This window comes from Trachymyrmex cornetzi, unplaced genomic scaffold, assembly GCF_001594075.2.
Source record: "Trachymyrmex cornetzi isolate Tcor2-1 unplaced genomic scaffold, Tcor1.1 scaffold61, whole genome shotgun sequence".
Classification (NCBI taxonomy): domain Eukaryota; kingdom Metazoa; phylum Arthropoda; class Insecta; order Hymenoptera; family Formicidae; genus Trachymyrmex; species Trachymyrmex cornetzi.
In genome coordinates, this window is record NW_017299926.1 from 1294273 (window position 1) to 1309849 (window position 15577).

At 31.3% G+C, this 15577-nt stretch overlaps 1 protein-coding gene across 1 annotated transcript in view; it reads right to left on the reverse strand.

Moving 5' to 3' along the window:
- The window catches only part of Nmdar2 (glutamate ionotropic receptor NMDA type subunit 2), a 230839-nt gene that overhangs the window by 21356 nt on the left and 193906 nt on the right, over positions 1–15577 (reverse strand). The window contains exon 8 of the mRNA XM_018516190.1: positions 3239–3468. Within this exon, the coding sequence (XP_018371692.1) occupies positions 3239–3468 (230 nt within the window). The remainder of the gene's footprint in view (positions 1–3238; positions 3469–15577) is intronic.

The window sequence follows — 15577 nt, forward strand, 5'->3', positions numbered from 1 at the left end:
ATTCCTTCTATGTCTTGGGATGAGTCACCGATTTTATTGTTAATTTGAAACTTGTTCAATATCAATATTTATATGATAAATTAATGTTTCGAATAGATTATAACATCAAATCTGCTAATCTGATGGTGATTTTTCTTTGACATGAAGGGATTGATATTTTAAATTTGTTTGCTGAAGATGGTTCCAAAGTGAACCGAAACGTACTATTGTTGGAATAAAGATTCTAATTTGAATTGAAAAATTAAGATTGCGTATTAATTACCACACAGACTCTCATTCGCCCTGGTTTTGGAGTTTTTTGTTGTTGAATTTGGGAAAGTCCGTAAGAAGATTACATTATTATTATTCGAAATCTTAATCCCCACCCATCATCGCAAAATTATCTAAAAGTATATTAATATATATCAATAAATATTTGTTAAAATTTCCTCTTATGCAGCAAATTGACTTTTATTACGTTACATTTAACTTCTCAATCTTCATCGTAGCTATATTTTAAAGTTTCAATATTTACCTCAAAATAGAAGACTATTCTCAAGTCGACATTTTCCAAGTAGTTGTATGTGAAGATTTGTTGCGGAATTTTCAATTATACCTCTCCCGAAATTCTCTTGCTAAGAGAAACTGTGCTAAGTGCTAGTTCTCCTTTGCTGTTTGTCAAAGTAATAGCGTGACCTACATCAATATAATGTAGCTGTTCATCTAATTAATTTAAAATTAGTTATCTTCAAAATTAAAGAACTTTTGTAATATATTTAAGTTTTGGAAAGAGTGGATCTTAATTTCTTTCTCTAGAAGAAAGCTTGATTTTATATTGAATTTTGAGGTGATTGAGCATTAATAAAATTTGAAAAATGTTATAAAATAGTAAAACTACTATTATAAATAAGGTTCGTGAAAAAAATTGTTTTAAATTGATAAAGATCTATAAGTATTTGTCCAATTAAAGTAAAACGTAAACATTACTAAAGTCATGACAAATCGTTGCAATTCTGCACATAACTGTCAATTTGCGAATGTCCGTTGCTTTCAAATTTCTCCTTAGGCGGAGTAATTGCTGTGACATCGACAATTGAAGCAGAAAATCGACTTGTATCTACTTTGTTTCCTTCTCTACTGTAATTTCCTAACGCTTCTTCGCACGAGTTGCGTTTCTGTTTGAGAGAAAGAGAAGAGGTTCAATTACTTCCACGCTATTATTCTCGCCAATGCCTTTGGGAAACTTGTCGGCGGGCTATTTTCGAAGTACGATTCGAATCGGATTCTTGGATCTGACATGTACAAATATACGTTAAAACGTTGTCTTCCTTTTTCCGTTCTCGTGCGTCATGATAACTCGTAATTTAATTTCGTATCTGGAGATTTCATTGAAATAACGGTTAAATAACAGAAAGAATATTATAAGAATATTACACAAGTGTCTAGTGATGTAAACTAAATATTCCGCAAATAAATTCTAAAACAAATCTTAAAAAAAAACAAATGCGAAAGATTAAAAAAAATATATAACAAATTTTTTATCAAATTATTTCAAAACGTTTGAGATAAAAGTTTTTTTTTTAATTATGCTGCATTTATAAATGTAGAAATTGTTCGCAGTATCGATTTCCAGTTTAATTCTTACTTCTCATTTATAACTAATAGTGTATGAATATTATAAATTGTTGGTTCAACAATTTCCTATTAAAAAAGAAAAAATATAGCAAAATGTTAAGAGCCACTTTGTCTCGTACTATTTTCAACGAAGTGCTATTGTTTTTACACAAAAATAGATTTTTTTTCGCAGACTCTCGAGTTTACACTGAAAACGAGCACTGCAACAGCTGTCGCATGCACCATATACTGTATAGAGGATGTAGGCGGGAAAAAGTTTTTAACGTATATTACGTGACCTGGTTTCATGCAAATAAATACTGTTATATGCAGAGAACGTCTGCTAAAGGCTGTAACCCCAAACGATATCGATGATACTCCAAATTGGATAACGACGTTCGAGAACACGCTCGATAAATTTTAACAATGCAACTCGCGTTTAACACGAAGGTCGACATAAACGACTCGATAAAAATAGCACTTGCGTTCGACTATCAAAGTCACTATGATCACAATTAAGTTTTTTTCATATCCACTTCGCTTCTTTCCGTCGTGTAAACGCTTTAATACACCCTCATAAACGTTGTAAGTGTTTCGTTCTCCGAGAGGCAAAAGATTTATTAAAGGCGCATGGCAAAGTGCTTTTCAATAGATTCATTTTCCACATGATAAACGTCATTACATGCTACCGTAAGTATCAACTATTCACTTCGAAGCACGAATATCAGTCTAGTCTCGCCTGTTCAATGCTTTCAAAGGCCAGCCCTTTAATTTTGGATTGAATGTTCACAAGGAACGCAAGGCTTCTTCCAACTTAGTGCAAAAGCAATATGTGTACTTTACCAGGACTCCCTTGTAAATGAAATAAGTGTACCGTGACATTCGAGCTTCATATTCGGTCTTTGGCTAAAAGCAGTGCTGAGTCCGTCCTAATGAATCGATTTCACCAAATTGTCGAACTAGGATATTCACGTACTTGTAACGTCAATATACAGCAGTAATAATAAATTGAGTGTCTGAATCATTAATATGTTTACTAATAACATTAATTGAGCTCGCTTCGCTTACTATTCAATAAAGTTCAAAGTCTCAACTAAAAGTGAAATTAATTATATATATTGGTTGTAGCTTTATCAGTTTCACAGAAATACTGAAGTAGTAATAGAGTATTTCTAGTCAGTCACTATTTTCCAGTAGTCAATTCTCTTGCGGTAAAACGCGTTTGTCATTGCGACATTTAATTTTCTTTTTGATTCAAATAATCTTAAAAACAAAAATATTTTAATAATTGTAAGTATCATTTAATAATAGTAAATAAAATTATTTAATTTTGAAAATTGTATTATAAAATTCAGTTAAAAAGATGATATTCCAACATACAATATGGATTATTCAGTTATTTCTTTTTTTTCTTATAAATATGTATATAAAATAATTTGCAAAAAAGCATTAATTATATATCGAAAAATAATTGTATTAATAAATAATATAAGCAGTCTGAAATTAACAATTAAAAGAGGATATGTAAATATATTAATAATTATCCATAAAAAGTTGCTGCTTTACAACTGTTTAAACATTTAATGGATGTATGGCATCGGCAGATATGCCTCTTCAATAAAAATATCCAATTTCTCATACTTACTCAACCATATCAGAATCCTTAGCCACACGACACTCAACACCACGATCCACCAGGCATTTTCCGGTCACAGGATCGGGCGGTGCAAGATTGATGTAGGGAGGCTCCTCCAGAAAGGTTATTTTGAGGTGAAATTTCTCTGGAACGCCTTGCGGAGGAGTATGGGTATTGCCCGGCCAGACGATGTCCTTAATATCAAGACCCTCTTTCTCCCAAGACTTCCAGACACCGATCTGCCGACAAGCAGGCGAAAACAAATGTGGTCAAATATAGTACTAGCTTTAACAAATTGCTTCTAAACACATCATTAGCATACTTTTGTTTTTAGTAATTAAAATGTTCTTTTTTAAATTCTGTTATATAGTATAAACCAAAGTAAATGACGGCACAGTGAGAATATTACTTAACATCAATTTATCAGAGCGGCAAATTTGAAATTTCAAGAATTCTAACAAAACCTTTTTTGTCTTTATAATTTTATTTGAGTGTTATTTTTATTTTTCTCTCTCTTCGTGACTTATATATATACATATAACCTTTGATGAAAATATATTCCGGTTTCTCTTTGAAAATACTATTACAATTCTTTAACATTTATGCATGATCCATTCAAATAATTTAAAAAGTATCTTTTGTGAAGTGGAAATCAGATTTTTAGTAATTCTTTACAATATTCAATACTTTCATTTAATGTGCGTAGAGCGTTTTAAGATGTAACTTCAACTTAGATTGCGTTAAATTTTGTATTTCTGGCGATTTATGCTTGATTGCGTGCAAAGTTGTTTTCAGAAAGTATTGAGGATGAAAGTATAACGTGAGATGGAAGTAAAATTACAAAGTTTTTCTTGGATTTCTCTGACTCGCTACGTAACGAGTCTGATGCGAAAGAAGGTTTAGTTGCACACCAATATAAATTCGACGTGCACTTCAACTTGCTTGCTTTCCAGGCGTATCATTTCTCACTATCGAACGCGCAATTTACTTCCTATTCAGACGAAATTGTATTCAGTAATGGAGTGCCATTATTCAACGTCAATAAAAATTTTATAATACATCCATCATTGCTGGCGTTATCGTTTTAGAAAATCTAACATTGGTAATGATTGGTCTGATCGGCTGAAACTTTAGATACTTTGCTTACTGCCATGAAGAAAGAACTAGGGCAGGGGGGTAAAGAGAGTAGAAATATAATTACGTTCCGATTAATTTTTTGACAGCAAAAATATAATTCAAACAGAAATAATCGGTCCATAGTTAGCTTGAACTGGAAATTGTATAAATTCACAAAAAGAAATATGATTAAATACGAAAAATCGCCTTAACCAAATATGGCCTTTTTCACAACTTATTAGTTTAGTTTTTATAGTTATATAAACTTATCGGTTTAACACTAATTATATTTCTGCTTGGATACGCGTATAACCTTATACGCGTATCCAAGCAAAAATATAATTAGCGTTAAGCCGATAAGTTTAAATAAATACTAAAGATATATATTATAAAAAACTATTTGAAAGTAGGAATGTAAAATAAAGTATTATAGTAATATATATAATTTTAAAGTAATAATTCAATTTAAAAAATACAAAAACCGATTTCATGATTTACATGTTAAATTCCAACAATTTCATATTTCTTGTTGCAATATTAAGCATTGTAGTTTTGGTTCGAGCAATTTGATAACGGATGTGCTGTCGAAATGTGAAAATAACGCTGATGTAATTTACGCCAGTAATTAAAACCATTTGCACATATATCAAACATTTCTGTATGTTGAAACATATATGGTCGGCCCAGGTCATGTGGGTGAAAATACGTGACTGTCGCGTCGAAAAGAAGCGTGGGCGGCATTGAAAAGTGCACTCAGCTTTCCTGTATCCCCTGCATTACATTCGTAAAAGCTTCGTAAAAAATAAAATTTATCAATTTTTAATCGTAGATCCTCGTCATTGAGTTATGACGATATTCATAGAAAAAGAAACAAAATATACATAAAAAGTTTTAATAAACTATTTAATTTTGATATTAAATTTTGTGAATTCTTTCGATTTTGCTATCTGAAATTGAAGAATTCTTTGATATTTTAATATTAAAACAAAGTTCAATAAAAGACGTAAATTAACAACATTGTTACTATAATATTCTCTAAATATTAAAAAAAATAATTTCTCGCATTTGTTATATATGATGATAGAAATAAAATGTTCTCTTAATATATCAAAAATAGATGTTATTTCTAATGATTAAAAATGAATTTTTGAATTTATCACAAAAAATGCCTTTGTTTTATATTAGGAAAAGGAAATCAGAAAAGTTTGAGAAAATGATCTGTTAATTCATACTTAGTATCTGAAAGCAATATCAATTTTTGTTCTCATTATATGAGATGGTTGCTTTTGCCTACAAATCGATTGCCTACAGTATCTTTTGCCTACATCACTTTTGCTTACAGTTCGATTGCCTACATGTATTATTGCCTACAGCTCGATTGCCTACATGCGCTTTTGCGCACAAATAAAAATTTTAGAAACGGAGTTACTTTTGTCTACATATACTATTGCTTACAGCTCGATTGCCTACAGCTCGATTGCCTACATGCGCTTCTGCGCACAAATAAAAATTTTAGAAACGAAGCTACTTTTGCCTACATGTACTATGGCCAACACGCGGAGGCGTTACGACCGCCTTTTGCGCCCTACGCTGGAATTTGCTTTTGCGCCCCATCACAAGGATTGCTAAGTATCTAAAGCACCAATCCCCCGCCAATTGCAACGAACCAACAATTCTAAAAAAAAAAACGAATTTCAAACAATTTGCATAACATAGGAATACGAATACAATAAAGGGTCTAGCCGAATAAGCATATGAAAAATGCCGAACCAAATCCAATTTTGAGTATCTAATATTGTTAAGCTCGATAAAAGGTTATTTTACACCAAATTTCAACCTGCTAAATTTATTCATGTAGCAGTAATGATGAAAAACGTCAATTTCAATTTTTTATTTTTGTTTTCCTATCGTGTGAATTAAAAAATCTGAAAAAATTTGACACACTTTTTAGCATGATATTACATCTAAAAAGAATTTTTTTAGATTTTTTATGGAAAATGTGAATTGAAAAGCGGAAGCAGCAACTCAATATGGACGCGCGTTTTGACATAAATAAAAAAAACTTTGTACTTTAGAGAATAAGAATAAAATATTTAGCGAAATAAATCTTTGCACTAATATGATCGTCCTTTCTAGGAAAGATAACTTTATACTCACTATCATTTGAGAGAGAGGGGGGAGGGAACGCAAACGACGTTATTGTAATAATTAAATATAAAAAAAATTAAGTCTATATTTTTTCTTTACGCTATAATTTCATTTAAAAAATTGGTTTCTAATTATACATGCCATACTGAATAAAATATTCCAAAATAATGTATGTATAAATATAATAATATTATATTAAATACGTTTCTGGCGGGGAAATACAAATAAAAAATATTAAACACAAAAAAATATTTAAAAACCTGAAGAAATTTGACACACTTTTTAGCATATTACATCTAAAAAAATTTTTTTAGATTTTTTAAAAGTGTGGAATATTGTTTTAAAAATTTAAAAACTGAGTTTTAATTTTTAAAACAATGCTCCACGCCTTTAAAAAATCTAAATACGACATATTTCATTCATTAGGGAAAGATCAATTCACCATAATTTATTGAAGACAGTACTCGAATATTTTCGATAAAAACATGCATTTAAAATTTGTATGTTTTTTTAATTGACATTTTTCATAAAAAATCTAAAAAAATTCTTTTTAGATGTAATATCATGCTAAAAAGTATGTCAAATTTTTTTCAGATTTTTTAATTCACACGATAGGAAAAAGAAAATGAAAAATTGAAATTGACGTTTTTCATCATTACTGCTACATGAATAAATTTAGCAGGTTGAAATTTGGTGTAAAATAATCTTTTATTGAGCTTAACAATGTTAGGTACTCAAAATTGAATTTGGTTTGACATTTTTCATATGCTTATTCGGATAGACCCTTTCATATTTTCTTTTGTAATATTTGACGCTTAATGCAACATACTATTATATTTTCTGGCTTTAGTTTTTGAAAATATTCTGATTACGTCTCAATTTGTAGGACTGTCAAGACTGATTACATAATTAAAACTGTTCACTAATTCTTTTTCAGTTGGTATCATAGCTAAACTGAGTGACCGCGTCTGCGTCATTGTATTTCTCAGATAATTCTTTATTATTTTTAATTTTGAGAAAGATGCCTCTGTAGTTGCCACAGACATTGGCACAGTTAATAAGATTTGTAACGCTATCGCTAAATTTAAAAAGATTTCCAGAAAACCACTTTAATTAATTCATTTAAAATATCAAGTAAGATAGAGCTTTATATGTATTTACAAGAATAGCGCTACCTATTAAAATTTTGCGCCCCTCCAAATTTTGCGCCTTACGCTGGAGCGTACCTACTCAGTGTCTCGTAACGCCTCCGCCTACATGTACTATTGCCTACAGCTCGATTACCTACATGCGCTTTTGCGCACAAATATAAAATTAAAGTTAAGTAAGAAAATAATTTATATTTTTAGGAAATCTGTCATGTGAACAGTGGGCTGTCATAGACAGTGTCCGCTTGGAATATTTTTCCAAAAAATCTAACCCTAACCAAATCATTTGTTGGTGTGAGGTAGCCCTCATTTCACGTGGAAGATTGTGAGCTATAGGCAATAATGTATGTAGGTAATCGAGCTGTAGGCAATCGAGCTGTAGACAATCGAACTGTAGGCAATAGTATATGTAGGCAATAGTACATGTAGGCAAAAGTAACTCCGTTTCTAAAATTTTTATTTGTGCGCAAAACAATCGAGCTGTAGGCAATCGAGCTGTAGACAATCGAACTGTAGGCAATAGTATATGTAAGCAATAGTACATGTAGGCAAAAGTAACTCCGTTTCTAAAATTTTTATTTGTGCGCAAAAGCGCATGTAGGCAATCGAGCTGTAGGCAGTAATACATGTAAGCAATCGAACTGTAGGTAAAAGTGATGTAGGCAAAATATACTGCAGGCAATCGATTTGTAGGCAAACGGGATCCCCCCTCATTATATATTATTGAATAGAGATTTATATGAAATATTCAGAATAAGAAAATTCCGCACAAGTATCTACATAAAAAAAATTGATAAATACGGAATTAAGATGTAAAGTATTACATAAAAAGTAAATTCTAATGTACAATTTTTCTGTAAAAATTATAGAGCGCAATTTAATTGTAGAAGATTTCTGAGAATATATGTGAGAAATTTCTTTTTATTATTTCTAAAAAGGTAAACTATTACACTTAGATATATAAATATTATAGTAAGCATGTTTATTGCTTCAGATAAAATATGTACAAATCTATTTTTTGCTAAAAACTTTTCACGATATTTCAAATAAATTTCAACGTTATTTTCTTAAAAATAGTTATATATCCAGTATGAAACTTTCAACAGATTGTATCTATTTCTGTCACACTTCATCGACTATTCATTGACTCTCGTGAGATGCGTTTAATCGAGCGCATTCGAACGCGAATTGATTTATTCCAAACATTCCAAAACGTTCTATTCAAAGAGGTAATTTTACGGCGATGTGAACAAGAAGTCAAACTAGGACAGTTTATTTACATCGTCGACATAACGCTCGCTCTGTATATTTCCGTCATTTCGTCGTATGCATTGCGCGCTGTTGTCAATAGTTATTGTCTCTGTTGACCCGCCAAAATTTATTTGGCAGTCATGTACTACAGCGAAGGAAGTAAATGACTTCTTGTAGAATACATAGCAACTTTTCAGGTGCGAGGGGCCAATAAAACGAAATTGCATTGCTCCGATGTGAGTGTTGCTCAACTTCTGAATATGTAAAGCTTTCGCTGGCGATGCGCGCGAGACATCTACATATTAGAAACCAATACTGCACGGGGGAATAGGTTGCACCGAGCATGTTGCCATGAAAATTCATATCACGCCCGTGTACGGTAGTATGATCGTACACTTTTTATCCCGTTGTGAAAAGAAACGAAAAAAATCAAAACGCGCAACCTTTCAATCAAAATCCCACCGTTCTCTCTAGGAAGGCCGAGGATCATCCAGGTGATTTATACATGCGCGATTAAAAAGCTCGGGATTCGGCGTTACGTGCATTCGGGGCTTTTCGCTCGCATATCCATCGACCATGTTTTGCGCCTGTGAATTAATATGCACGCAGTCGCCGTGTTCTGTGCGTTCCGTTATGGAAAATCCTTCGTTTACGTCAGAATTACGACAAGCGCGTACGTATTTTATGCGTTAACGTGGTTACATGAGATCCAAGAGAGATTAACGAAAACAATGTCAAACGGGATGTTCAACAAACAGAATCACATTTTGAGAGGATACGAAGGATAATCATAAATTTTGGGATTGATGTCGCAAACTGTATAAGAGAAATATCAAAGAAAATCGGATATACGTGAATTATGAACCATTTAATCCTTTGATTCGCGACATATAAAAATAATAATTAAGACAATAATTTTTATGCTCTTTCTAATAAGTCAAAATCATTTGTGAGATGCAAATATAAATCAACTACAAATATAAATGAAGATCTCCCACTGACTGTTGTATCGCTTCATTTCGTTTTCAGATATCCAAGCTCGCAATTACCAAAATTGTATCTTCATTTTAACTCGCGGTAACAATTAACAACGGGATAAAAAATACGTATTTTCTTCTGCTCTTGCTCGTTATTCAGCTTAATTTAAATCGCGGATACAACGTGGGTCAGTAAACCGCAAGAAAGACTCGGAAATTAAACTTCCACTAAGAAATATTTCGCAAAACGTCATATGCAATGACGCCGGATACAAAGCGCCGGTGATGAATTAATGACTACATTAACATGCCATGAATTAATGAACAGATTACAAGTTCATTACACGAGTCGAGATTATATCGTGTTAATTGTGCACGTAGATACGCCGTAATGCGTTCTTTGACGTTGATATCCTCTGTCGTGTTTCTCTTGTCAAGGCAATTGCAAACTCTCTTTTGACGTTGGATTAACGTGATGCACCGTAAAATGTTGCGGTATCTCCTAATTATTATGTTATCGTTGGTACATCATTCCTTAATTATAAGTTCTGCCGCCTGTTTAGTTTGTGACACATTAGCAGTTACATCTTGTTAACCAGTTTGTTCCGCCGTGACAAAACCCGAAATTTCCACAATAATAGCAGCAGTTACAGTTATGAGACATGCAAGTTGACATACTGTAGGTTATTGTGTATACGTGACAATTATTCCAATATCTTAAACATTGTCGTTCATATGTTAACGTCACTGTAAGTATGTATATTTGTTATTTTGTACCTATATCTTCATTTGTATGAAAAATACAAATTATTAATGTAATCCAGCTCACATATAAAATAAATATCGAATATGAGCAACATATCATACACAATTTCAATTAGTTTAGAAAAATAAATAAAGAGATTACAATATAAATAATTATCAAATAAAAATTAAGAATTTAAAAAAAGTTCTGTTACATATAAGAGATTTGTGAAAGCAATTTTATATATTGTAAACAACAAAAAATTATACAGAATGTCCCGAATTTAAATGTCAAAATTTCAGGAGCATGTAGGGAATCGATAAATTAAGATAAACGTATAGTTTTCATTTTTGTAAATATATTCTTTATTACTTATTCATTCAAACTTATTTATTCACGTTGTCACTTAATTAGATATTGTTCACAAATAGATATTGTTCGTAATGTTGGCTTGTTGCAACAATGCAACCATTGTGTTTAGTACGAACAGTTTGCGTTGCAGCTAAATACTGATCTGATCAACGTAATGACTCGCCGATTTGGCATTCTTCTCTCTGGAAATCAACGCGCATACTCTCACATCGCTTCTGTAGTAACACCGTTGCAGAAATTATACACGAAAATTATGTCAGCATACTCAAAATTAGAATATGTACGCGATATATTGTAACAGGAGTAATTCATTCAGTAGCTTTTGACGAGCAGCTGACGAATTTATAGGAGAAAGGCAGAAATATAAACGAAGTTTTCCCCAGAAAATGGAATATTATTGTTTTCATGTACAATTTTAGCGTCGTTAGTACTAGAGACAGTGCGAGAACGAAGTAACTATACGTTTGTATTTTTTTGCGATTTTCTTCGACACGAAGCGAAAATAAGGATATTTCTAAAGGACTCTTTTTTTGTAGTTTATTGATCCCCTACACGCTCTCGAAGTTTTGACATTTGGGACACCCTATATATCTAAATTTTTAAATTTTATATTTGATTGAAAATATATCTTTATGAAATTTAAAAAAAACGAGATTTGAACATCGTCCAACGAAACATCGATTTGCACTTAACGCAATATGGTCCTAAATTTAATTTTCAATTCGTTATCAGAAAGCGTGTTTTTTTAAACATGACTTTGGTCGTCATTCTTCTTTCCCTTTTTAGATTATCCTGGATATAATTAAAAAATTCAACTATATATGATACGAAAACTTACGGAGAATTCGTTGTGTTAAGAATACTAGCGGTCTTAGAAAAGGTTAATTGGTTCGCCTCGGATTTCGACCGCGACATACAGTTCCCGCAATAGCTGTCCCTTCGATAATCTCAGTTAGGTCATGGGGAAACGGGGATTAAGGATATACATTGTCCGCATTTTACTGGAACCATTTGCGGCAATACATCCCGCAGTATTTGGCATGGTTCCAGTTATCCTGTTAAGTCCACTACGGTGCTCTAATCTATAAAACTTCCGACTTAAATTTCCGCTTGAAAACATCCTTCTCGAAGGGACGGACAATTTTTAAGCTCGTTCGTGGGTCATGGTGCTCCGGGGCATTGCAATTGAGAATGCGAATAGAAAAGAACGTAACTCAACACAGACATGATGCAGGGGAAAAAGCATACGCGGCACGTGCGCACGCTCTTTCCGCCGGAAATTTGACGAGTTATCGCACTCTAAATTGCTGCAGTCTGGATTTTTTTGGTCAAATAAAATGATAAAGCATCATTGTATATTATGGTTTTCTGCCGTTTTTCTTACAAACTACGTTCGCGCTATGTTGATTTATATTGTGCATGGTTAAAATTGTTATATTAATAAATAATAAATTTTTCAATCTATTAAATTAGAAATCACATAAGATATTTTATATCGTAGAGAATATTATCATAACTGTTTTGTAAAAATAAAAATGTATTATAATAATTATTAACAAAAATACATTTAAAATATACTGTAATAATATTTAATAAATGCAAATAATGTAAAACAGAGTCAGATGTTAAGACTAAATAAATTATTTTGTAAATATACAAATTCAATATATCTATCTGTTAATTTGAGAGAAACATATTAAATTTAATGCAACATAAATTATATAGGAATATAATCTGTTTGTGTTTATATACAAATAAAATGCCGATATAATTATTTATAAATAAATATATTGCAGATGTAAAATAACGCACAAAATAACACGCTACAGATCTAATGTCGAATGTCGTGCGAATAATAATTCTGCGCGATAAATAAATTCAATCTATTTCTCTAGTTTCCCGATTCTCTGTTCTATAGGCAATTAACATCATCTATCGATGAGTAAATGGGAGCATCAAATAGCACTATTCGAACAATTTCGCTAATTAGTTCATAACGCTGTATACATCGCACGTATCTTAGGATACACACGTGCGTCATCACGCATGTACATACATTACACGCTTTGATAGCGGTATTGAAAAGCTTTTGAGTGACCCCGCGATGTTATATTGTCGATAGTTAATTCTGGAGGCAGGCTTACACAGTTTCGCTGTTTCCGATAATTGACTAATTATTCGTCCCATGCTTACAGCTAATCATTTAGACATGACGAACACCGATTACCACCCATTGTGCATGATGTTTGCGGAGGGTGGTTCATCTCGTCCTTTATTCTCAACACAACAGCATTGTGTTGACAAGAAGGCTACAGATATAGTCAGAAGTTCCACGAAATGTTCTCGTTAAAGTGCTAATAACATGAGAGAGTTATTACAAAAGTTTGTTGGGGAAAGTACAGATATGAAATTGAAATAACGTTTATGATTTTTGCATGATTATAAGTTGCATAATTCTGATTTTTGCTATTATTAAATGTATTATAATTTAAAATAAAAATTTTTAATAAATAAAAATATATGTATTTATATGATAATCATATTTGCATCATAAAGTTTCTGCTATTCCGAGAAATTAATTGTTTCATTTCCATCACATTACCATCCGTTAAGTTTATAATTTCCATCATCAAATTCATTTCTATTTTATATTAAATTCAATCTGCAGCAGACAATATATTGAAAAACCTAAGAGAATTATTTTAGGTATTCCAATAAGCAATAAGGTATTCAGTAAATAGTCCTTCCTTTCTTCAGAAAGGAACGCCATTCTACCAACTTAATTGATTTTTCTTTCTTGGTCACCTTTTGTTATCTTGCCTGATTTCGCACTAAGGATTTCAATGTAATCCTCCGGATTGCCAAGGTTCTCCGGAATGCGTTTTTGTTTGAAAGAATATAGGGCGCTGCGGAAAAAATTGATATAGCTGCAGTGCAAAAATAAAGAACCACTTTGGCGCAAAATCTGTAGGTTATATCGCAGACTATATTTCGTTATAGCTTTCGCGCCGTAAAAAATCTAAACGTTTTGAAAGTAACGTGACGCGAATGGTGTATCGAAGGTCGGAAACGGTCATCGTGAATGGCGTGAGAATTGATCGTCAACGTTTTGCTAACGTTGCTGTTGATTTTGGCGACCTATTCAAAGGGTCATCGATATTCGACTTTGTACATGTTCGCTCTGTTAACTATTGCACATCCTAATTAATTGCATACAAATTTTAATATATATAACTTAATCAATTAACGTTATGTATGATTGTTAAATATGTTATATGTTATATAGTGTATTCTGTTTATTTATATTATTTGAAATTAATTGCATTTGTCCGCGTTAATTAGTTACGTCATTTGTTTCTCAAAATCTATACGCATCGTAATGAAAATAACTTCATTAATTAAATTATATATTGTATAACTTATTACCAAATAAATTATTTAATAAACATTTTAAATTTTATTATAATTTTAATCTAACATTACAACATAAAAATGTTTCCGATATATTATTAATTTAATATTAACTAATTTTTAATAAAAATAGATATAGAAAGAATTTTTCTAAATTTTTAATTAAGTTATATAATTGCGTTTTAAAATCTTTTTGCTTGTGTTAGAGATATTTTTAAATAGAAATATTTTCAATTAGTTGTAGTTCATACAACCGGCATGAAGGAAAACATATCAATTATGAGAACGTATATATATTTTTTCTATATTCTTTATCCGAAAATAATATACGCTATTTCAGAAGATGAGAAGATAATAATAATTAGTTAAAATTGCCACTTTATTGAACATGAAATTCAAGGTGAATTGCTCATATCTACCTTGAATTTTGAATCTCTGGGTTGCCAGGCATTATTAAATTACTCACGCCTTTGACCAATAATCAATATCTTTTTACCTTCAATTTGCTGCGAACTACATAATATACACGTTTATATTACAAGAAATATAGTAACAAATTTATTAATTATTTAAGTTTAAAATATGTTCCAATTAATTTTATATGTTATTTAATGTAATTTTTTTCATATATTTCGGTTACATAATTTTTAATATTAATTTTCAATATAATATTTAAAAAATAAACAATTTAAATATCATAAAAATTTATAAGACATAAATGCAAAACAACATAAATCAGTTAAAAAGCTATTTTATAAATTAATAAGACATAAAATGAAATACAGAAGTCATTAATATAGGGTAAAATCAGGGATTATGGCATAGGCTACTAATATGGAATAGTGGCTTATTTTTTAAACAGAGCATTGCAATCTGGCGGCAATCGCTGAAAGTTATTGCAACTGTAAACATGTCATAACAAACAATGAACTCGGTCCGACCAACCGTTTTGCTACGATTAACATTTATTCATTTTCGTTACGTCAAAGATTCGGCAGCTTTTTCTAAAAAGTGTTCTCACAAACTGAAGGTAAGTTTTTCTAATGCTTATATTGCACAGACGCTTTTAATAATGTTGCATGAACAATATTATGCAGATTAATTGTTATTTCAAACTTGTTTATTGCTACGGAAAGACTTTATTTGTCATATGACGACATGCAGGTAATGTGGAATACAT